The sequence below is a fragment of the Gymnogyps californianus genome, chromosome 12, assembly GCF_018139145.2.
Source record: "Gymnogyps californianus isolate 813 chromosome 12, ASM1813914v2, whole genome shotgun sequence".
In the NCBI taxonomy this organism is placed as follows: domain Eukaryota; kingdom Metazoa; phylum Chordata; class Aves; order Accipitriformes; family Cathartidae; genus Gymnogyps; species Gymnogyps californianus.
In genome coordinates, this window is record NC_059482.1 from 21,270,448 (window position 1) to 21,294,808 (window position 24,361).

General features: G+C 44.9%; 1 protein-coding gene across 1 annotated transcript in view; it reads left to right on the forward strand.

Moving 5' to 3' along the window:
* The first annotated feature begins 5,008 nt into the window (after positions 1-5,008).
* The window catches only part of NUP93 (nucleoporin 93), an 83,852-nt gene continuing 64,499 nt past the window's right edge, over positions 5,009-24,361 (forward strand). Inside the window, exons 1-3 of the mRNA XM_050904194.1 lie at positions 5,009-5,152; positions 10,450-10,663; positions 11,181-11,298. Of these exons, the coding sequence (XP_050760151.1) occupies positions 10,485-10,663; positions 11,181-11,298 (297 nt within the window). The 5' untranslated portion in view covers positions 5,009-5,152; positions 10,450-10,484. The remainder of the gene's footprint in view (positions 5,153-10,449; positions 10,664-11,180; positions 11,299-24,361) is intronic.

Consider the following 24,361-nt stretch of genomic DNA (forward strand, 5'->3'; position numbering starts at 1 on the left):
GGCGCTGGCCTGGGATGTGCCCAGCGCCTGGCTCTGCACTTAGCTCCTCTCAGTGAGGTGACCAGGGGCTTTCTGGTCACTTCAAGAGTATTTTCTATGGAAAAAATCTACTTTTTAGTGAAGCAGGAGCTGCTCTCAGCCTGCATACAGCTGCGTATAGTGGGAGGGTGATGGGAATAAAGGCTTGATGCAAGAAGCGGCTGGTGTGCTTTATCCAGCCCCTCAAAGACAAGCACAGCTCAGCTTGCAGAGGTGGTTTGAGGTGACCGTGCATCTCCCCTGGGCACCCAGGGGAGCTGGGGCAGGGGTGTCCTGGGTGCACACTCAGCCAGGCAGCCCGGCAGTGGGGTGCAGCACCCCAGGGGGCTGTGCTCAGCACCGCTCTGCATGAGCCCCATGAGGCTGATATGTCTCCACGGCCCTGACTGGCGCTGGCATAAGCTCTGTGCAAAGGGGACAGGCACCCTGTGCGCCCTGTGCAAAGGGGACAGGCACCCCGTGCGCCCTGTGCAAAGGGGACGTGCACTGCGTGCAGAGGGGACGTGCACGCTGTGCAGAAGGGATGTGCACCCTGTGCAGAGGAGCTATGCACGGTGTGCAGAGGGGACGAGCACCCTGCGCACACGTGACAGGCACCCTGTGCAGATGGGACGTACGCCCTGTGCGGAGGGGACAAGCGCCGTGTGCAGGGAGGACATGCACCCTGGGCAGAGAGGACACCCGCACTGTGCAGGGAGTAAATACACCCAGCGCAGAGGGGACATGCACCGTGTGCACAGGGGAAATGCACCCTGTCCTCAGGGGACGTGCACCCTGTGCAGAGGGGACGGGCACCCTGTGCACCCAGTGCAGAGCGGACACGTGCACGGTGCGGAGGGGAAATATACCCTGTGCAGAGGGGACAGGCACCCTGTGCGGAGGGGAAATGCACCCAGTACAGAGCAGACATGCACCCTGTGCAGAGGGGACGGGCACCCTGTGTGGAGGGGACGGGTACCCTGTGCGGAGGGGAAATGCACCCAGTACAGAGCAGACATGCACCCTGTGCAGAGGGGACGGGCACCCTGTGCAGAGGGACAGGCACCTGTGCGGAGGGGAATGCACCAGTGCAGAGCAGACATGCACCTGTGCAGAGGGGACGGGCACCCAGTGCAGAAGGGACATGCACCTTGTGCAGAGAGGATGGGCACCCAGTGCACAGGGGACAGGCACCCAGTGCACAGGGGACAGGAACCCCGTGCAGAGGGGACAGGCACCCTGGGCACCCGGTGCAGAGGGGAGGGCACCCCGCCGCCCGCAGGAGCAGGCTCCCCCCGGGGCGGGCAGCCGCCGGCTCGGTGCAGCCGAGCGCTTCCATAAGGATTTGCTGCCACCTGCCTGCCCGCTCCCAGCGCCGCCCCGCAGCACCGGCGCCCGTCCGGCCCCGCCGCCCCCGCCTGTGCCCGGCTGCCCCCCCGTGTCACCCGCCCTGCGGGGCGGCTGCTCCCCCCAGCCCGCCCCGGCGGGCACCGGCACTTGTCCCCGGCCAGCTCAGGACCCTCCTCCTCCTCCCGCTGGAGAGCTGTCCCGGGAGCCTGGACAGGCTCAGGGAGGGCTGGGGTGGCACGGCCACCCTGCCAGGGCACCCATCCCGCCAGGACACCCATCTCTACCAGGACATCCATCTCACCAGGACGCCCATCCACCAAGGCACCCATCCCACCAAGGCACCCATCCCACCAGGACGCATATCCCATCGGGACATCCATCCTACCAAGACATCCATCCCATCAGGACACCCATCCCACTAGGACATCCATCCCACCAGGATGCCCATCCTATCAGGGCACCCATCCTACCAGGGCATCCATCCATCAGGACACTGATTGCACCAGGCACCCATCCTACCAGGGCACCCATCCTACCAGGGCATCCATCCCACCAGGACACCCATCCCATCAGTACACCCATTCCACCAGGGCATCCTGCCAGGATGGATAAAGCTCCACGGAGGGTGTAACTGGGCACCCTGGGGCCAAGCCCAAATGCAGCAGGCCCGGGGCACAGATCAGCCCACGGCACAGGGAAACATGCTTTATATGTGCCAGGTCTCGGCATATAGTGCTAAATACATCAGAAAGAGTTAAAACTACAGATTTACAAAGAACACAGACTCCAGGGAACCAGGCAGGCACCCAGCATTAGAAAAAATTGATTTTTTGGTGACACTAGCCAGCCGCTGAACAACCTGCAAGTGTCACAGCGCAGGGAGAGCAACCTAACCTCCTCTGAGGGCGAAAATTTGGGGGTTGCACTTTCTTTTTTTTGCTGGGGAAGGTGGCTGAGTTGGAATGGCTCTGCAAGTCCCCTTCGCCTCCTCGGAGACCTGATGCAGGACTGGTGGAATTGGGGCAGCCCCCGCAGGGCTGTAATTTATAGCAGAAGTGCTTATGGGCCTCCCTGCACTCTGATGGGGTCCTAAATCTCTGCCATACGTTAGAGATGCTCTGGCCCTGGGGGGGCTTGGGGCACGGGCGGGCCCAGGCGTTGAGGCAGGCAGCTCCCCAGCTCGCTACATTTTAGAGCCACCTTGGGTGTTTTTGTATGCCCTAAGCGATGCTTGCGACTGGGAAAAAATGAATTGGCAGGAGATGATTTATGACGGCTTGAAAAAACTTATATTTAGTGAAGCAAAGAAAAGAAATCCCCAGGAGCCTTCGAGGAAAGCCATGTTTTGACGCTCGTCATCCTGTGTGCAAGGAGACATCCTCGGGAAAATCTGGATTTCGGTGTTGGGGCAGGCTGGGATGTAGTTTGCCCGAGCGCATCCCGGTGAGGGCAGATTTCCGTGCAGCTGCTTCGCGGGCCAGCGGGCAGGGCCATGAATCGACGGGCAGGGATGCACCCTGACCCCCCTGCCTGCACTTGGCAATTAGGGGGTAGCAACTGAGGCCCGTGCCAGCGCTGCCCCTGGGCTCGGAGCTGCCTTAGGCATGGGAGCTGCTTTTTACATGGGGGATTTTGGAAATAGAGGCTGTATTAATGGGGAAATCTGTTCGGCTTTGAAGGGCTGGAGGAAATCTTGGTGCTGCGTCCGCTTCCCTTGCTGGGTATCATGAAATGGGACCCGAGGGGGTCGCTGCAGCCAGACCACGGTGCTAGGGATTTCCTCAGCAGGAATAACTCTTCACCGGGGAGAAAGGCAGCGGGATATGGAGAGAGCTGGGCAAAGGGGAGCAGGGGGGTGTTTCTTGCTGCTGCTTGTTAAAACAAGTCTTAAGGAAAACAGAAGACATGATCGCAGTTATGAGGGAGGGACTTTGAAGGTTTGATGGGTGACGTTTCGGAGCAGTGACGAGGCCCATCCATCACCTCTTACACAAGCAGGCTGTTGGATGTGCCCTATCGGGATCCCCGAAATTCCCAGTTCCCAGATCTTGCCCTACAAATCCCGGGTCATCAGCAATATCTGCTCCAAGGCTTGTGCTAATGTCCTGCCCCCCCGCTATTATGCGCGCGTGCCCACGAGAGGACCAAATGCAGCGTATCCCTATACACCTTCAGGACACCATTCCGCTGGTGATGGAGAGAGTACCTGCTGGCTGTGGGTTGGTTTGCTGGTGTATTTGGCCGTAGGAGGGAAAAGCGAGATGAATTCGTTCCCCTCATTTTACCTCCCAAGGAATCAGCTCTCGGATGGGGTTTGTCAGCATGAGCTAGCGATGACTACGAAGGGAGAGGGAGGACAGAGAGGAAAAACCCCATGCACTTTATTTCTTTGTGTATTCCTCTCTTTTTTTGGTGATTTCGCCGCGCAGCGCCGAGCACACGGGGCGGAGAGGCGGCGGGCAGCCTCGAACCCGTGGTCTCCGGAGGCAGCCGCCCCCCCCAACCCGATGTCCGTGTCCGCCTCCTAGTGCCTCAATAAAGTTGTTGTCGCGAGGGGGCGGGAGCCGGCGCGCGGGGAAGAGCGGCGGCTGGGCCAATAGAAGCGCGCGGCGCAGGGAAGCGCGGCGGCTCGGCCAATGGGAGCGCGGAGAGGGGCGTGAGGGCGGCCAATAGGGGCGCGCGGCGCGGGGACGGCAGGCGCGGCGGCCGGAGCGGCGGGTAGGTGAGGGCGCCTCGCGGGTGTCATGGCTTCCCCTCCCGCCGCCTCCTCTCCCTTCTTCGGTGGGCGGTGCGGGTTTCTCATCTCTCCCCCGCCGGGTCCTGAGCCCTCGGCAGCCTCTCCCCGCCCGGGGCTCCCTCTCTTTGGCCGCCGGGCGGGCCCTGCGGTGGCGGGCTCCGGTGGGGCCTCCCCTGAGGAGAGCCCCCTCAGGGAGGCGGCTGCCTGAGGCAGGGCGTGATCAGTCCCGGGTCGCGGCACGGCTCCTGGCGCTCCCTGACGAGCGCCTCGGCCTCAGCGCAGGCCGCTGTGGCGGGAGGCTGGTGGGGAGCACTCGCAGGCCTCCCCGTGGGCCTTTCTGGGGCTCCTCGGGGGTTTCTGTATATCTCTGCCCGAAAAATAACTCGCGTTAAAGCAGCGGGGCTGGCCTTGTATGTGCGAGGAGTGGTCCTCATCCGAGCTGGTTTGTGCTGGTCGGCAGTGCAAAGCCCAGCTGTGGAAGGGGAGCTTAGCGTTTAACCGAGGTGTCGTGTTGGTGCTTCAGGAAGCAGAAGGTCGTTGTTTGAATGGGGAGGTGTCAGGAGAGTGGGTCTGTGTATGCGTGTGGTTTGGCATCTCCGTTTCAAGTTCTGTGCGTGGGGGACATTGCTTGCTGCGGTGGGGTAACTGGCTGGTTCCTGACTGGGGGAAGAGCACCTGCTGCCAGGTGTCTGGTGGTGGGAGCTCATGACAGGCACAGTGTTCTCTACACTGTCCCTGGCTCAGCTTCTGTTTCACAGCAAGTTTTGGTAAGCTCGTGTGACCTTGTATTTGCCAAGCATTGCTTTCATATATGCCTGGCAGGATATAGAAGACTTTTGAATACAGAAGATAAACCATATATGATACTTGGGACTCTGTTGTTTTTCAGATCAGTAAGTTTGATGCAGGACGGGATAGCTATCTTTAAATTCTTAACATGGACCCTTCAGGCTATCCTTGAATGAGAATGATGACTAGCCCTTCTCCCCTACGCCAGGTCACAAGTCCTCTCTACCAACAGCAGTGCTGACTTCTTGTGCAAAACAGGTGAAAATAACTATAAGGATTACTTACAGAGCATCTTGGATGCAGAACTCTATTTCTGAACCTAAAGAATGCTATTTGTTAGTCCCTCCTAGGCAAGATTCACTCCATGTTACGGTTTTGGCTTTCCCAGAGTCATCATAAAGTGTACAAAGTAACTTACTCTCGCTGTTTGGTCCCAATTGCAGGCAACAGCCAAACTTCTGTGACATGATGTTGAACTGCCTTTGTGTTAAAACTTGAGCTGTGGATGCACTGGGTATCGGTATTTAATTAGCAGCTACTGTGGAGTGCTGGGTGCCATCTGTGTCCCAATGTTATTCTAAATGAGAACATATTAACAGCGGGTGGAAGTGGTTGAATTGAAGTCCAGGTGCAAACAAGGGCTACTTCCTTCCTCCTTCAATTTGGTCATGTTGTCTTGTGGGACAGTAGGTAGGTCATGGAGAACTAAGGTGAGGGTGACAAAGAAAAGCCAGTTCCTATGTGCTTTACTGCTGTTCACTTATGTTGTGTCTCTAAAAGGGTTTCTTACTCCTTGGGAAAACTTCGAGGGGCTTACAAATAGGAAAAGCTTAAAAATTGCTTGGAGATGTATGTGATTCTGTCACCTAAATCCATAATGTTCCTGTGGTGATAATATCACAGGAAATTCAGTGAGGGAGGAGGATCTGGGTTTTCATGTAAGGAATTTCAAATACCAAACTAAATGCTCTATTTAATGAGGGTCACTTTGCCACCCTGTGGAAGTTAGTGCCCTGCTGAATTAGGTGAGAGTCAGGTGCTTAAAATAAGTAGTAAGTGTTTGGAAAAGAGGGAGAGTGATAAGATGGCAAAACTGCCAGCTGAGTCAGTTACTCAGGACAGTGGGGACTTGAGACCACTGTGAGGAACTTCAAAAGTCAGATGGCAGATAAAAGGCAGTGTTGACAAATGCGTGATAGTATATATTGGAAGAAATAATTTAAAATGCCTACTGTTCAGTTCCAGGTTAAATAATGAACAGGGCAGCGAAGAGTCACATGCCCTTCTTTGTCCTTTCTTGCAGTGCAAGAGCAAATAACTGAATGTTATTGCCTTTAAAACTTTGAAAAAACATTTTTGTTCAACATATGTACTGTAAGAGCTTTTTGAGATCATAAAAAGATTGGACTTTTGCATGTCTGCCTACAGATGAGATGAAGAACAAAACGTACAGGACTGAAAGTCTTTATGGGAGGCAGGGGAGGATTAATTGGTGGGTGGTAAAAGAAACAATAAGTTTGGAAGATTGTTGTATGGCCTATTCAGGATTCTCCTGCATCAGCCTTTTGTTGCTGGGAGAATGGGCTGTTGTACCAGATGGAGTACCAAGTATAGCTTGGAGCTTTTAGGTGTTTGTTTTTAAGCTGGCCTATTCTGATTTCATATGTTTTTAGTGTAGCTGGGGTATGGAAGTTTTCCCTTTGCTAGGTTTGATTAAATGTTTATTATTGTGCTTTACATACTAGAGGGTGATCTGCTGAAAATGTGCAGCAGATACTTGCGTTGTACTTGATCACTTCCACTTGTGGAACATAGAAAATAAGGCAGGAAGAGACCTCAAGAGTTGACCCCAATGATGTGTCTCTGCTCTTGGTGAGGGGTCAGTAGGTCTACACCATTTCTGCTTTATGCCTGTCCTGCTCTTGAAAAGCTCCAGTGACAGAGCGTCTGCATACTTAAAGGCAACTTATTTCAGTGTCTAACTAATATCCTATAAATGTCATTGTGGTTTCCTTTAAAAACAAACAAACCAAAATTTGGCCACCTGCTCTCTGATTTCCATCTCTGCATTTCTTAATCAGTTCCCCTGTCTGTAACGTGGGGATTATGTTGCAGACTTCCTCTCTGAAATGTCTGGATGTCTGCTTATGCAAAGTGCTGTGTGAGAGCCAGGTATTATTACAGCTGTTCATACAGAATTCCTCAGGCCTGCAGAATGGGCCTCTTTCTTATTCATGTTTAACTTAGTAGACAGAAGCTGCTACACTATCTGTAGCAGCCCAGGCTTGGAGCCTGTCAAAAACCCACTTTTGCCTCAGATCTCGGCTGCAGCAAGTAAAGAATTGCCCACTTTCTCTTACTAGTGTGCTCTTGTGTCTTCCTTCCAAAAGAAGCTGATCCTGACTTACCAGGCTGGGTCTCTTGAGCGCTCTGGGGTGGGAGCCTCTGCGAGAGGGCAACGCTGGATTTCTTCCTCTTCGTTTCCTATTTTGAAGAATCTCTTTGCAATTTGTGGAACTGTATTGGTCCATCAGCTATTCTGAATGTAGTGGGTGAGGCTCTCCTTCCCCCTGTGAAGTCTTCCTCCTTTCTTTTTTTCAAAGCACTGGAAAAATCTAAATTTTTTTTTTAGACTTTTTTCAAAGTTCATTAATTAGATGACACAGCTTGTCAGTAGTGAAGTACAACAGACACTTGCGCGCGCACTGGAGTATTTCAGCTTTGCATCTTTCTGAAGCTAGTACAGTAAAACGTTCATTGTGGCCATATTTGGAGTATAATAGCTACAGCGTTCTTCATTAGATAGCGTTGTAGTGCTCTTGAGGAGTTTGTAGGGTTTTTTTAGGTAATAAATCATCATTTATAATCAGTCTGGATAGATTTAAGAAACCTGTCATCATCTTTTCTAGTTTCTTTTTGGCTTAAATCCAGTCAACTTGTACAATATATAGCGTTTATTTGTGGTTTTAAATGTTGGGGAAACATTAAACTGGGGTTTAATGGAATAGTAGTATAATGCAGCAGCTTCTATTGATAAGTCATCAAAGTTGTTTTACAGAAGAGCCTTTTCAGTCCTGGCTTTTAGCCCAAGGTCGATCTGGTTTCACAGAAGTTAGTTTAATTTCTGATGTATTTTCTTTCCCTTAGGTGTCAGTTGTTGCTCCTTCCCCAGCCAGACATGAAAATCTGCCATAGCTCTGCTCGTTACTGTGGTAGCAGTTTCCATCTTGCACAGCAGCATTAAGAGTCAGACTGCAGTCTCCTGAATGCAGTAAATTTTGTCAGGGTGGAGACAAAGTTGTTCGTGCTGTTACTTGGTCTAAATATTTGAATTCTGTTGCTTAGAAAAAGCTGTTTAGTGCTGGCTCTCTAGATAAGTTGTGAGCTGTCATTTCCAGTGCTTGGTTATAATCACAGGTAGGTTAACTTGCTCCAAAATAACTAGTTTATTCTATATTTGCTGAATTCAGTTCAATCTCACAGAGTTGTTGCAATTGTCCTACATCGGCAAATTTATGGGACGGACCTTATGTGGTATTGACGTGGAGTCTACGGCTAAAAAGTACAGGTTTGGGAGCAGTTTTATAGTGCACTGATTCGCCATGCTTTTGGTTTCAGTGCTCTGAGAAGTTAGTGCCTTCTTACGCTCCTGGCTTTTTATCTTGCTGGTAATGAAAAGGGGAAGTGGACCGGATCGGATCAAATCAAGCTGAAGTCTGTGCTGTTCTTGCAGTCGCTGCTCCCGGGGGATCTGATCAGTTCTTGACTGTATGGGAGCGTGGCTGTTCTGGTCAGTATCTGCCAACAGAGGCTGCTTCTGGCAGGGGTGCACCTGAGTTATCGCAAGTAAACACTGGAAAGATGTTCTGTACTGCATTGCAGGGCATGAAACTGCTTATTTCCACCACCACCCCTCCCCGTTCCCCTCCATGTCGGTGACATGCTAATCTGTTCAAACAAATCCAGTCTCTGCTATCTCACCTGATTAACAAGTCAGTGCAAATATGATCGCTGCCTCCCCCGCTAGCTCCCAGCTTTCCAGAAGTGGGTGGGGAGTGCTTGTGAAATTCTCCATTCCTGGATGCCGGCTGTTAGGGTTTGTCCTGGCACACAGGCAGTGGGGATCAGTTTCTCTTTCTAATTGCATATGTCTGAATGAATCATCATGCAGTGCTTTTAAATCACTTGTCCAGACAGACGAAAGCAGTGCTGTTGCCACTGGTAGTTGTACTGAGAATGTGAGGAATATTAAAATTGTACTATTAAATTGCTTTAGTATGGTTGAGGGGTACCAAGAAATACCTGAATTGCAGGCTATTTTTAGTTTGTAAAAATGCAATGTTTTCTTCTTGGTGGGCTCCCTTGAAACAGATAGTCTCCATTGATTTTACTTTTGAGTAAACGATGAAGAGCTGGAGTTAATGCTTGATCTGGTTTGTCTTGTTTGATCCCAGGCACCTTGCGTTAGGGTGCAAATGCTATGAGAGAGAGATTGTACTGGAGATTCCCATGTCTGCAGCACCATTCAGCAAGACTAGATTTCCATGATCTTCTCCTGGGGCTTTACAGAGGTGCCAGGTGCTCGTAGCGTGTAGCTGATTTAGCTGCAAATCATGGATTTGGTGTGTGAAGTTGAGGGTTTGGGTTTCATGTTTCACTAATGTGGACACCATTGCAGCTACATATTTTTTCCACATTGATCCTAAGCATGTACATTTTTGTCCTTTCTGTAAAAATAACAGGCTCCATTCTGAATTTGGAACTGCATGATGCACTAATGACCTCATCTGTTACAGCGCTTGCCTTATGCTGTGTAGTTTCTTTAACTGTTCTCTCGTTTGGTCTATGCAAGCAATTCTCACAAACACTGGTAAAACCTTCTGCATGCACTGAAGTTAGACACACGTCTTCCCCATTGGAACAACGTGGACTTACTTCTTTTGACTTTGGGGGTTAATGGCATATGCATTAACACATTTTAATAGGTGGCTGGTTATGGCTGTCTGTGTACATGTATATGCTCATCTGTTTTGCTGTTAATTTAACCTCATGTTTATAAGTTATGTGTGTTTTCAGCCCTCATACACATATATACCTATGCATGCATATGTATGTGTCTCCATTTATAATATATAAAAATATAGAATCATAGAGTATCTTGAGTTGGAAGGGACCCATAAGGATCATCGAGTCCAACTCTCCAAACAATTTTTATATATATATGTGTATACAAGTAGTTTATAGCTAAATTAACATTAAATTCTTCACAAGGACTTCTCTGCTTTCGCTCTCCTTTGTATAAAGGCAATATATGAACTGTTATATGGCATCTGCATCGCACTTCTGACAGGTCCATAGATCTGCCTTAAGAATGTAGTTCTGCAAGGCAAAGCTCTTTGAGACCACTTGAAAGTATTTCCTTGATGTTTAGTGCTTGGGGGAGGATGGGCGGAAGAGTGTCCTGTTCTAGAAGACCTGCTCTTGCTGGTCTGTCTGTGCCCCCGTAAGTATAGAAACTGTTTATAGCTGAGCAAGAATTTTCTCTTTCTCTGAAGGTTTCTGTGCATCTTGAGTGAAACCTGCAACAGAGATGGATACTGAAGGCTTTGGAGAGCTTCTCCAGCAGGCAGAACAGCTTGCGGCCGAGACAGAAGGTATCTCTGAGCTCCCTCATGTAGAACGCAACCTGCAGGAGATCCAGCAGGCTGGGGAGCGCCTGCGTTCCCGCACTCTGACCCGCACTTCCCAGGAGACTGCAGATGTTAAGGCGTAAGTACGGAACACTGGCATTGGAAAATCTACGCAGAGGGCAGAAGCTATTTACGGGTTTGGTTTCTAACGTGTGGGGAGTCTTGCTGGGAGGACATGCCCGGGAGAAACAGAATGACTGCAAAGCTGGTTCCGCCGCCCCCCTTCATCCTACTTACAAAAAAAAATATTGAAGGATTTATCTGAGGAGCTACTGTTCCTGATTTCAGGCACTAAAGCCAAAAAGTGCAGTACCTTGTTCTGGCCGCTGCTAAAGACATTTACCAACACGCTATAGAAAAATCCTATCTGGAAGGACTTGGCAGCTGTGCAGTACTGCAGTGGAACAGCAGAAAGAGTTCAGCAGGGCTGAGGTGGTTAGATATACACAGTTTGGTTTTTGTGCAGTTTTCATAACATGGCTGGGAGCACTGTCTGTACATGGCTAGCTGCTGACCTAAATATTGGCAATGAATTTGGGTTTAGAGTTCTGTCTGTTCAATACTAATTTCATACCTGTACAATTTCTTCCTTATAGGTCTGTTCTTCTCGGGTCTAGAGGGCTTGATATATCTCACATTTCTCAGCGACTAGAGAGTCTAAGTGCAGCCACTACATTTGAGCCTCTTGAACCTGTGAAGGACACCGACATCCAGGTAGGGGCATTTCTGACATGTGAATTACACTGCCCTTGTAACTGCCATTCCTGTGTTGTGGTTCAAAGCTCTTCAAAGGCCATTGTGGAAATAGTCTTGCTCTGTGTTTAATTCGCTGGCTAGAGGAAGTACAGAGGAGAGATGCTGCTTTCAGTGATGAAGGATGTTTGGTTAGCAATCAGAAGCAGCATTAAGTACCAGATGAAGTACTTTAAGTTCCAAACTCTTGCTGAAGTCAAGAGGAACTGGGTACGTACTTACTGCCTTTGTGGACCTGTCTTTGTTGGCTTTGCAAGCCTAAATTGCACAGGGATACCTCTCCCTCATAGTTTTGAGACCTTTTTTATGTCTGATTGGAAGAACACATGTGGAACCACGTGGCAATTTTGAGGTGTTGGAACAGGGGGCATTTAATTCAACATGCAAAAGGGGCGAGTATAGCTTTTTCTTTCACTGTATCTCAGATGTCATAACCTTGTCTTGGTGGTATACTGACTTTGCCATGTTTCATACGCTCTACCAGTGTGATTTAATCTTGTAAACTTTCCTGTAGATCAACTCCCCAGGTGTCTTAGAAATAAATGTGACCCATCTATTTTTGCTTTGTGATAGTTGCCTGCCCTTGTAGAATATCTTCATGATGAAGAAATCTGTGGTATTCTTAACTGAGTAAAGAGCTGGTTATGGAATTGATGTTGTGGGTTGCACTGAAGATAACAGTCTGAATTACTGGTTAATCATTTTGAAGCTTATATTCTCTCTCCTTACTGGCAGATGGCTAAGTTAGGAGGGTCAAAGGAGTTGTAAGCTCTTCTTTTTTGCAGGAGTAGTATGCCCTAAACTACTTAACTTCAGAAGGGAAAGGGAGGGAAGGGAGGCGTGTGAAGTTACCCCATTTTATCTAATGGTATGTTTTATTTAAGCATTTGGTGCTGTCCATTTTGGGTGGATGGGCCCTTAGTCTAGTCTCATTCTAGTGTTAGGAGCCCTGTGGTCTCCTGTCTTCAGGCAGATTTACTTAATCCCCCATTCTCTAAGGCCCATGGCCTTTCCAGCAGGCTATGTGTGTGCCCTGGGGCCGATGGCAAGGAGACGTTTCCTCGCAGTGCAAGCAGTACTCCTCCGTGTTGGGGCTGCCTTCAGTCCTCTTGGGCTGGGAACACAGAGGAGGGACTGTGTGTGGGTGAGAACTGACTACTCGGAGCATCTAACGTGTTTCTTGAAGATGGGATTTCTTCTTGTGCCTTTGCACCTCTTCACCTTCTGGCAATTCCTAGCATATTTGGCTATCTTCTCTCGCCCTCCCCAGATTATTTTCCCCTCTTTTTCACTAAAAATTAGTACACTCTGGAGACTATCTATTGCATGATCATAGAGTGAGAGCTCTAAACCACTGGCATTGTTCACTTTCTGTCTCTTCTCATTTTATTCCTTTGTTCCAATTTCTGATGTTGTTGTATTTCTAATTGGTGATGTTAAACTTGGTACATGTCTTCCTTGAAAAAAATCTAGACAGAATGGGGTCGAGCTTTTTTTCCTTTTAGGTTTACTGTTGCTGTTAATTCTTATTTGATTTCTGGTGGTTTTCCTTTCTGCTTCAAGAGCAATCTTACTGTAGATTCTCAAGCCCAGAAGCAGTGGAGCTCTTGACTCTTTGGATCTGAGATTGGTGGCATATGAGAAGACGGATAGGACTGCGTAATACTCACATTTTACTTTATTTTACTGATTACATAACCAAAATGTGAAGGCTTTCTTCTGTCTTGATTATACCAGATCACAAGGCCTTATCATTTGATATGGTGATTCTGGTATATTCTGGTCTTCTTCTCAGTATATCTTCTCATCTCCAGTGTGTGTGTATATATATATATATTTTTTTTTTTAGACCCATGTCAGTATTTGAATGTTTTTCATTAGAATGCATTTATTTCTTTAAAAAAGGAAGTGTTTAAGTTTTGAATTCATGGCAGTTGACATTATGGACTAAGCTTGCTATAAACTATTAAAATTATTTAAATAAAAATAAGCATATTTTTTAAACAAAAAATAAGTGACAGATGAGATTTCTTAATTGGAAAAGCTTGAAGGATGTGGGAGGAGATTTTTTTTTTAATATCTTACCACCTGAAATCAAGAGATTTTCAGCCATGCTTAAACAATTTTGGTATCTGAGACCCATTAATTTCAACTCCAGGTGACTTCTGTGGGAACTGGGTACTCACCTTGCATAGGCATTCTTGAAAGTTTCTTAAATATTGGTCTGTTTGCATGTTCAGGTGCTGAAATGCCTCTGTGTCTAGCCACCATTTTCAATCTGTCTTTTTGCTACTGAAGTTAATGATTTCTTTGGTCTCATAGAGACAATTTGAAATGCAAACACTTTGAAACACAAGCTGGATACTCTTTTCTTTATAGAAGGCATTTTAATTGCCTGAACATTTTTATATGGTCTGTTTCTCATAGGATTCTAGTCCATCCTAGTGCAGCTTGACACGAAGCACATGTGTAAGAGTGTGTGTAAGTGTCATCTAGTAAGAAGTTTCTCATTCATTGTTTTCAAGCTTAATAAAAATGTTTAAGATTCTGAATAAATACTGTGCTTTTTAAATAAGTTTATATTGTGCATATAGATACAATTGTATCCTCCTGTTTAGGAAAAGCTTCAAATTTAGCATAAAAGCAGTGGTTAATTGCAAATCAATGTGTTTAAATGGCCAAATCAGCCAATGAGATTCAGCCCTTCCTTTAGGAAAACAGCTAAAAGGTACAAATGAAAAACAGAATTAAAATCAATCATTTAAATCAAAGTTCCCTGCTTGCTGTTTTGAATCATGATTAACGCTGGTGATTTAATCAGTGATCACTTTAATTTAAAATCTAACTACTCATGTCTGAGGCCTAATACATATGTGCTTTGGGTCTTAAATTTTTTTGCAGGCCATGTGCAGAAAACGTTCATGGTACATTAGCTGAAACCAATTTGCAGTGGGAAGCATTGCAAGGTGCTTCATTTTGGATCATCTTGCAGGCACATGAGTAAAGTGTCCGTTTTTCAAATGTTTTGTCCCTGTTTGTTTTGCAGTTAACAGGTGCAAGGATTTTTGTTTTGCAGAACATCATCCTCTGCTCTGTCTGAGGATATTTGCAGTCCAATCTCAAGCTGTCGGGCTGATGTCAACAATGGTCTGTCACCTGCAAGTAACTTGCTTAGAATATGGACAAGTCTCTGCACTCCATCTGTAGGTTCTGGTATGCAGTCATCAACCACAGGATCTTGTCCTTTCAGAGCAGTTTTTGTTAAGTTGTTGTTGTTAGTTATGTAAGAGGCCCTTTGTTATACACTACTGATTGTCCTCTAATTAGCTCTGTTAACCAAGTAGGTCTTAAAATTATTTGATGCTGTAGATAAAAATGTGCTACAAAAGCTTCTTCCTGTGTTAGTTTTTCTTATACCTTCTGATGATTACTGGGATTTGTTTTCATTCTTCCTAGCTACTTAGTTTCATAAGGCTTCTTCAGGCTTGTTGTGTTTATTTGGGGCCGGATGTAGCTATCCCTTCACACTGTGTAGAATTGTCCCTCCATAAGTTGCTCCCATTGTATCCTGGAAGGCAGTGTGCAGAGTGATATAAGGAAGGGATCTGGTTTGTTGTTTTACAAGACTTTACTGTTCCTCTGCTGTTATTCAGTATTTACACAGACATACTGGTAGGCTTTAATTCTGTGGATTGGGAAGGGCTGTTCTGTTCTTCATCAAGCCTGCGCTTTCTGGCATTACCATTACTCTTTTTTTAACCAACAAAAACTTCTCCCCAAATACTTAATGAACTTGGTTCACAGTTTATTGTCAGTATTTTAGGCTCAGCTGTCCTTTCTCAGTCCCGTCTTTTCCTCATACTCAACACACATACTCACAAGCCTGTATAGTTTGCAGCAAACTTATTTAGCCTTAAATCCTGTCTGAAACTTACTTGTTGTTTGTAGATTCTCTAACACTTTAATTATTCTTGTATGTGTGGTGTCCCTCAAGCTTCAGTTTGAGCAGGTAGTGTTATCAGTTCACAAATACTTTACAGCATCATTTGATTAAGAGGCTGAAACTTTTTTTTCGGGTAAGCACCTGAAACTGCGAGTCTGTGCACTCTTCCTCCCTGTAAAGCTGCGGTGGGACCCTGCATTGGTACAGCCTATGTAAACTACAGTGCAGGAGAAGGTGGTGCCTCTGGAGGTGAATATGGGCACTTGTGCCAGAGGCATAGACCTAATGCTTAGCCTTTGCTGACTGTTGCAGTTATGTGAAGGTTACAAATATGATTAAATCTTTATTGTATGAATTTTAGCTTTCTGCTGACTTCTAAATTCTATCAAAGCTCTTACAGTATGAAAATAATCCTTTGACTTCCTGCCATGTGCTCCCGCATCGCTCCTTTGCATCCAGTGATTTCTCTGACAGTTTGCTTGAGCTTCTCCAGCTTTCTTACCAAAAGTATTTACTTATTGTCTCTGTTTCTTTTTACGTTGGAGTCTATTCTAGCAGCCTGTATGTGTGCAGCATAGCGAGATGTGCTAGAATCTAATCTCTCAAATGATGGCAGTCAGCATTGCAGAAGGAGAATTCCAGGAAACACCCTGTTGCTTATATAGACAGTAAAACATAGCAAGAAAAATCAGAGGGGAGCATGCTAGGGCACGAAGTCCCAGGACACTGATGTGAGACACTCAGAAAGTGTTAAGAGAATCTAGGAATTCACCTTAATAGAAGCCTCGGCTTGGGTTAACAAGCAAGAGGGACTTTCTGTACCGAACCTCTTTTAAATGGTACTCCATAGTGCTGACTAAAAAGAAGTGCACCAAATTGCAGCTCAATTAATTATCTGAATTATTTATCAGTTGTAAAATGTAGATTGCTTGCACATAAAAGGGTTGTGAGTCCAGGAAATGTCTCCCACTAGAGCAGCAGGCCGGGAAGATTATGCAAAAGATTCTAGGCTTGCCATTAAATTATAGGAATTTGTATTTTTCCTCTCTCATTTCAAAGATTGTGTTCTTAAATTGCATGCAACGCAACAAACGGTTCTTGCAGCAAATCCAGTTCATAACGATTCCTATGTCAAGAGTTTACAAAGATCAAGATTTTCTAAATTGTCAGAAAGCCCTATTTTGGCAAAATCTTTTCAAAGTTCAATACGGTAGTCAAGTGATTCTTGATGTTCTTGTTGCCATATTTAGCACATAAATGCATGTTGGGTTTTTTGTTTGTTTCTTTGTGGCTTTTAAAAATCCCGGGTAAGGGTTGATCATGCAAGCTGGTATCTCAAAGATGGGGTATATGTGTATAAACATAATATTGACATTCTGTTCGGAAAAGGTATTTCTTCAATCTTCCAAAGATGCAAACTATGATGTCCTCTTCTAGTGAGCATTGTCGTAGCAGACCTCTCTCGGGTCACAGTAATGGCAGCCAGAGGAGGAATTACTACAAGTATATGGGAAGGCTGCGCTATTGTAACGTGTGAGCTAGGACCTGGCTCTTGCACGTGTGCTGTTTAGTTTATGTATGGATGTCAGAGAGAGGTTCGGTGCTGCTCTAGTAAACTTGTTTGGGGTACCTGGTAGGGGTTAGTTGCAGGATCAAGGCCTGATCTATACCTACTAAGATAGCTTGACTGATTACAGTATATGTTATGCTTTACTGTGTGCTTTGTGTTTTGAACATGTCACGAATGGCTTGATACTAGATTTAGCCCCCCTGTATGCTTGTTTTGAAATGTCTAAGCCCAAAGTCATGGTGGTAATTTTAAGAAATGGTGTTGCTCTCACTTTTTTAAGGCTTGGTCCAGCTCTCTGCAGGTCTGTGAAATGAATGGTAGAAACGGACACGAGCTCTCCTTGCATACATTGCTTGTCTGCTTAGAAAGTTTGAGGTGAAGTCCTGGCTCCATTACACTGAAGGAAAATTTTGTTGAATTATCTCATTTGTACAACAGTTTTACCTTGGCCTTCTGATCTAGGCAGAACTGAAATTAAAGGTTGCATACCAGGGTTTGGTTTTGATTTCTGGGTGTGGATATTCAGAGTATTGACTGAGTAGCTCTCTGGAGGGCCAGATACAGAAATAAGAGCTTTTATCTAAATGAGGGCAGAAGGTTAAGACTGAAATCTGTCCAAGTGGCAACTGAGGCAGGCTGAAATTAAGTATCTGGGATATTTTCAAGTTTTGCAGAGTACCGTAAACGGCTTTGTATGAAAGGCAGCTTTGACTTCTGTTTTAGTGTTGGTAGAATCTGGGTCCCAAGATGCTTGCCCCAGCACTGTATGTTCTGTTTGTGTGTATGTATGTGTATGACTCAAAAACGCTTACTCTGACACCAGGTACCGAACGGGTGCATTGTTCAACCAGTGAGCTCTTACTGCTATTTTATATTACCATTTGTGATATACTTTGTGGTATCTGCTAGAATAATACCAAAGCCTGTGGTAATCTACTAGAGTGTAACTAAAATCAGAGTTTATAAATGGAAATGCTGACACAACCTTAAAGGGGCAACCTCAAGTGCTGTTCACCATCCATTGTTTGCATTAGCTTAGCCTGAAAATGCATTTTTCCCTTTGCAGATTTTGTCCTTTCCCATTTGCCAAACATTGATTTCTCCCCCCCCTCCAAGTCCTTCAGTTCTAATGGAGCTTGAAATTAAGGTGGCTTTATTTTTCTGTCGCTTCCTTGTTCACCCTAATCGATGATGCCAGCACAGCTGTGGGGACCTTTTAACCATTGCAGAGCCAGGACAGTGAATGCAAGGGGACAACCTTCTACCTTGGTTTTTTTAGGGTCGGTCATTGGCTGTTGGTTTCTTTGCATTGCTGCAGTCCGAATGGAAGATATTATTTGCGGTCGTAGTTGTGAATTCTTCAAAAGCTGGAGAAATCTTATGCTCCAAAAATAGCTCCAAAAATATCTCTACAAAGGTTCTCAGGAGTCATTTTTTTCCTCCCATTACTGGTGCATGCTAGCATCAAACCCTACTATCTTCTTTGCCTAGGTTGTCTCATTGATTTCATTCAGGATTTGACCCTCAATGTATACATTTAGGCATGTAAATCAAGAATATAAATATCCTGGTAATTAAATGTGGCCAGAGGCAGTTTTAACACAGTTGAAGAAAGCAGTCATGTGGAATGAATGAGTATTTTGACGTGCAGCAAATGGAGTTAAGGGATGTGGACCTTAGAAATATAAATTACAGAAACTTCCTCATCTCATCTCTGACATGTTTGCATGTCTCCCTTCTTTTAGGTAATGTGTAACAATTTTACATAAACCTCTAAAGGAAAACTGCAGCCTGTCTGGCTCTCTGCTGGGTGATGAGACTTGCAAGGGCTTCTGCAGCACGCAGCCTTGGCGAGGCAGGTTCGGTGGCCTGTCTGCCACTTTCCTGAGGCTGATAGTCTCCCAGGGCCCCTCTGAGTGAACAGGTTGGCCACGAGCCTCCCAAGGCCTGTGCTGGTCAAAGAATGCCCTGGGAAATGCCAAGGTGTGTGTACAGTGGGATGTAACTGGGGTTTAAGTGTGCAGGCTTCTCTATTTCATAGCCAGTGTGGGGTTTTTGTTGGTTGGGTTTTTTGTTGTTTTCTTTACTTAAAAAAAAAAACCCAACAAAAAAACCACCACAAAAAAACCCCCCAAAAAGCTCCTTTTTTCATCAGGTAGGTGTATTTTAAGGGGGGGGGAAGAGAAGCCCAAAATATTGGGAATGTATTTGGGGTTTTTAGGTGGGGTTTTTTTTTTTTTGCTTGTTACTTTTTCCCTTACATGCTTAGTTTACATCTAAGCGGCAGTTTTCTCTAGTTTTCGTTACTGGTTTAATAGCATGACTTAGTAGCGCAGTTTTAAATTACCCTGGCCTTATTAACCTTAAAAACAAACACATGCACCCCCTAAAAACCCAAACCATGGCACATTTAATGTAGAATACTCTATGGCATTTTGTTAGTTGGCCAGATTACAGTCAATAAATGCTGTGATACTGAATTATTTCAGATTTCTTTTGTTTGCTTGGTTGCATGCTAACTGGAGTAATTATGTGGTGATCTTCCAGTTCATCATGGTTCTGATCATGGATTCCTGGGATAAGGGGTTAGGAACAGGGAGAGGAGAGACATGATCTGCCTTTCTCTTTCATCATGGGTAAACAAGAGAGTATGAAAGGGACATTTCAAAACTTTATGCTAATGCAAGGTCATGAGATGGAAAAATTGAGAACTCTTGTTCTAGTAGCTATGTTTATTGATCTATTTAAATTCTGCGATGTCCTGGCACATTTTATATTTCCTGTCTGCTTAATCCAGATATGTTCTTTGCATCTCAAATAGGTATGACTGTAGACTTTTAATAAACATCTTTGAAGTAGCTATCATAAACAAAACAGAGACCAGATTTTGAGTCATAACACTTGACTTCATTCCCTCCCACCCCTTTTTAACTCCTTATGCTGTGTAGCTCTGCCCTTTGAAAATTGTTCCAATTCCTAATTGAATGTTAACTGGTACCCCTGTGAAGGGGCAAATATGGTATAAAAGGCACTTTGGAGATCACATATCCAAAATGCAGCCTCTCCTGTGCTGAGGTGTAGACATCTCTGCTTCTCTCAGTAGCATTGCAGGACCCTTTAAAACACCACATGTAGCTGAAACTCTAGAGCGAACCTCGGCTGGTGGGATGTGATTATCTGAGTCAGAATTTCACCAAGACCCTGCTTGGAGCAATGTTACTATTGCAAGAAGTATTGTGGGATCATTAATGACTTTCAGGATCCGTGTTGCGTCTGACCAGGATGGCACTTCTGGCAACGCAGTACCTCTTAATGTCACGCCGTCCCATTAATTTAGTGCTCGCTGAGGTCTTTTATTGACTACTGACCTAGACAGTGTGTGCTCAGCATGTGCAAATGAACTATTGGAATTACTGTGTTCATGGTGCTGGAAAAATTTAGTAGAATGGTTTCATCTCTGTGGTTATACAGATTGGTGAAAAGAAACAATGCTGAGATGCAAATTCTTGCAATCTGGCAATTTGCCACCTCCACGTATCATGTGATAGCGCAATTACTTGGGCTAAAGAGATGGTTTTATTTATTTATTTGAGGCTCAAATGTAGCTTTTGCAAAGCACCACTCCATTTTGTTTTGTAAAATATTGATATTTCCATCAGTTTTAAAACCATTACAAAGAAAGCATAAACTTTACGGGAGAGGATTTGGAGATTTCCAGTACCTTGATTATAGCTCTGAAATAAAGGATCTGTGGGGCTGTGCTGGAATTTAACAGTGGAACTGGTTATACACAGAAGTGAACCCAATTCATCTTTGTTGCCTTTAAGGGCAAAAAAAAAAAAGTGAAAAATTAACAAGAAGGTAAATTAGATTTCTAAAATGTTAACAGCGTTTTGGATAGTAACAGCATAAGGCCACAGTTTGGAGCGTGGGTAGTTGTGTGGGGTTTTTTTTCCTTTTTAATGTATTTATTTTTGAAGTAATCCAATTCTTTCCTGAATGGACCATGGTATGTCCTTCTAGTGCCTCTGTGGAAACTGGAAACAGAGACACTGGGCTTTGGGAAGCCCTGCTCATCGCCGTGCAGAGGTCTTGTTGTGGGGACTTTTCACAGATGGCAGAAGCTTTCAGTCTCAGTGTTGCGGTGGGTTAATGGATTTAAGCTATAGGTTTGGGATTGAAAAATGGAACATTTACCTATTTAAGTCAGTATGGCTTTTCAGTTCTTAGTTCTGAAAAGGAGAAATAAAAAAATTTCCCAACTGCAATAGGAAAAAAAGAATTCTGATCTTCAGCAAACTTTTCTGAAATGGGACAGAGTGGCTCGGAGCCGACCTATACAAAGAGAGGTGGGTTTGTTACCTTTCTCCCGAACTATTGTTTTTGCAGGGTTTTTTGCTAGTGTCTTTATTACTTAAGCATTGTCTTGAGCGTCTTTCTCAACTAATCCCTTATGGTGCTGTGAGCTGTACAAAACAAATCACTCTTCCACAAGGGAAGTCTGTAATGTGAGCAGGCCAGGCTGTCTCACTGAACTCCTGTGGTCACAAACAGCATAAAACCCTGGACACTTTCTTTCCAGCGGGGCTGTTCATCAAATCTATTAGAAAAACCAGCAGCTGCTGCAGCTCTTGACTCCCTCCCCTCCTTTCAAGCCCCCCCTAATTTACTCAGGCCTCTTGAAAGTGTTACTCCACTGATGAATTCCACCGGGGTTTATTACTAAACCGTTTGCGTAATTTAGCAGTCTGGGAAAGGCCACAGGTATATTGTGGTGCGTGCCCTCCTCTCCCATGTAGTAATTAGTCAGTTTGACTCCACATCTAAAATCTTAATCCAAGGCATTATCAAGCTTTGGTTTAAAATAGTCACTAACTAGTAAGTGTGTAAACTGTTAACTAATGCCTGGGCCTCAAACCATGGATGTACTTAAGCTTCCCCATGCAAAACGGCTGCCTGAAAATTTGGCAGTTTGCAGAAGAAATGTTTGGGTTGTGTGTATGGATGTTTTTTAACTTTCCTTTTTGAAGTCAAAATGAATTCTTACTTCTGCCAAAATATGCTCCTGAAAGAAAGTTGCAGCCTTTTGAGGTGGAACTAAGGGCACATGCATTTGCTTCACTCATTTAGATTTTTGGCACAACTTTTGTTCTTGCCGCCTCCTTTCTGTTTTCTTTCCTGTCCTTTATTTCTCATCTTTCTTCCACTCCTCCCCCCCCCCCCCCCCCCCCCCCCCCCCCCCCCCCCCCCCCCCCCCCCCCCCCCCCTTACTCCAGTTTTATTTATTCCCTTTGCTTTCCTACTTGGGTTTCATTTATTACCTCCTGCCCACTCTTTACTCAGGTCTGTGCTTTTATAATATTTTGGGTGCAAGAGGGTTATTTACTTACTTTGAGCTAAATCATTAAACTCCTGTTTAAACAAAAAGCAGTTGTGAAATGTCTCGTGTTGGTTTTGCATGCACCTGGAAATGACCGAAAGAAGCTTAGGCAGATGAGTTGGAAATATTCTATACCATTCCATTATTTGTATCTCAGCAAGCATGCAAGATGCATGGTGCTTCCACCAGAAAGGATCTGCTTATGCAGCATTTTGTGCCACAGCTAACAGCTTATTTTTTAACTTAATTGGAACAGCATGTTTAATTGTTGCTTGGTAAAAATGGCTTGAGAAGGTTGGAGAGACTTAGTTTTAAAATAGCTATAGAGAAGAAAATAGCATGTTGCCAGCTTTTGTGACTGCAGTGGACTCTGGACTGTCCTTTTCAAGCACCAATTTCTGGATTATGCGGTATCTTCAGTGTTCGCTGTGGGGTGGAGGTGGGGAAGGGGAGAGGGGTTTTCAAACTTGTAGTATTTTTGAGGGAGCAAAGGGAAGGCATGCCAGTGTTATGTGAGTGCTGTTCAAAGGCTGGTGAATGAGGAAAGGCTGTGGTAAACATGTCAGTGCTTCATTTCAATTTCAGCAGCTTTATTAAAGGTTTTTCAATGGTTCAATTGGCTATCCTAGACTTGAATCAGAGATGTGGGATTAGCTGAAACTAAATTTGTCATAGTTGATTTATTAGATCAGATTTGGGACACATCTATTCAGTTGCCTTTATGTGCTTATGACCAGCACCAGATAATTCAGAGGAGAAACACTGACAAAGATGTTCATGGGGATATCTGCTTGCTTTATTAGGCTTCACCCTGTTCTCTAGTGGTTAGAGATTGGTTGAAACCCTGAAGCATGAGGAATAATAATAATTCTTTCCACAATTTTAGTGTTAAACACAGCTCTAGATATTGTCAATATCCATATACATACTGAGTCAGTTTTTAATCCCATTATGTTTTTGGCCTTGCCATCTTCTGTGGTAGTTAGTTCACAATTCAATTACAGATTGTGTTAAAATTTATTTCCTTTTATTGGTTTTGAGCTTGGCATCATTTAAACAGACATCCTTTCCTTGTTGTTCAGACCTGTATGAACTGGATTTCTGGATCTGCCCTTTCTAGATCACTGATTTCACAGACTTTTAAAGTACCAGCTCTTATTTGGTTCCTTTTTTTAATGTTATCCATCCCAAAAGCGTTCCCATCTCACGTCACATGAGGCGGTATACATGGTTTTGCTAATTCCCCAAATCTGTCCTGTGGTTTTTCTTTTGAGGGTGACTGTCCAACTTACACGGTGTTCTTGATAAAACCACATCATTGTTTGGTTTCTCTGATACTGAAGTTCAGTGTAGCCAAACTCAGTGTGAAAGGCAGAAGTAGCAATCTGTGAAGGATTTGATTTTAATCTCAGATAAGTGGGAGTGCACAGGTGGGGATACCGTACAGTATCATGACAAATCCTTATCTCTAAATGTGTTTGCAAGCCAGTAGGATTCTTCAGGCCAGATTCTAATGTATGAGAAAAGACATTTCTGAAGAGAAGTGGGGGAGGAAATGGAGAGGAAAAAACCAACAACATTTCAAATAGATGAGTGGGAACCTGCATGTTATCTCCAGATCCTCTCAGCAGTAATTGATTTTGCCTGCTATGGTTACCATATAGTAACTCTGAAACATTCATCGTTTCTTTCCTTGCCTGCCCCAAGGCTTGTAACAGAAAATGGCATGTTTAAATCCTTTTACTCTGTCTGTTAAGTAGATACAAAAACCTAAAGGATTTAATGAATCTGAAATAAGCACTAATTCAGTAGTCAAAAGACCCACCATTGTCTTGACTAAAAGAGATGGTGCCCATCTTGAGGTCCTAGTGAAAGCTAAATGGTGGAAGCTGGATGCAAAGAACTACCTTGCTGTGGAGTTACACATTTGGACGCTATACTCTGTTGTGGTGGGGTTTTTTAATAGAGCTAACCCTGCTGTATTTCTCTTCTTAGTCCCTGTCTAGCTTGATTTAATTTTTCCAAGGTTAAAGATGGCTTATCCAGAAAATTTGCAGCTCATTTCTAATGGTAAGAAGCTCGATTACTCAAGATACAGTGAATCAATATCGCTTCTCTTACTTTTGTTTTG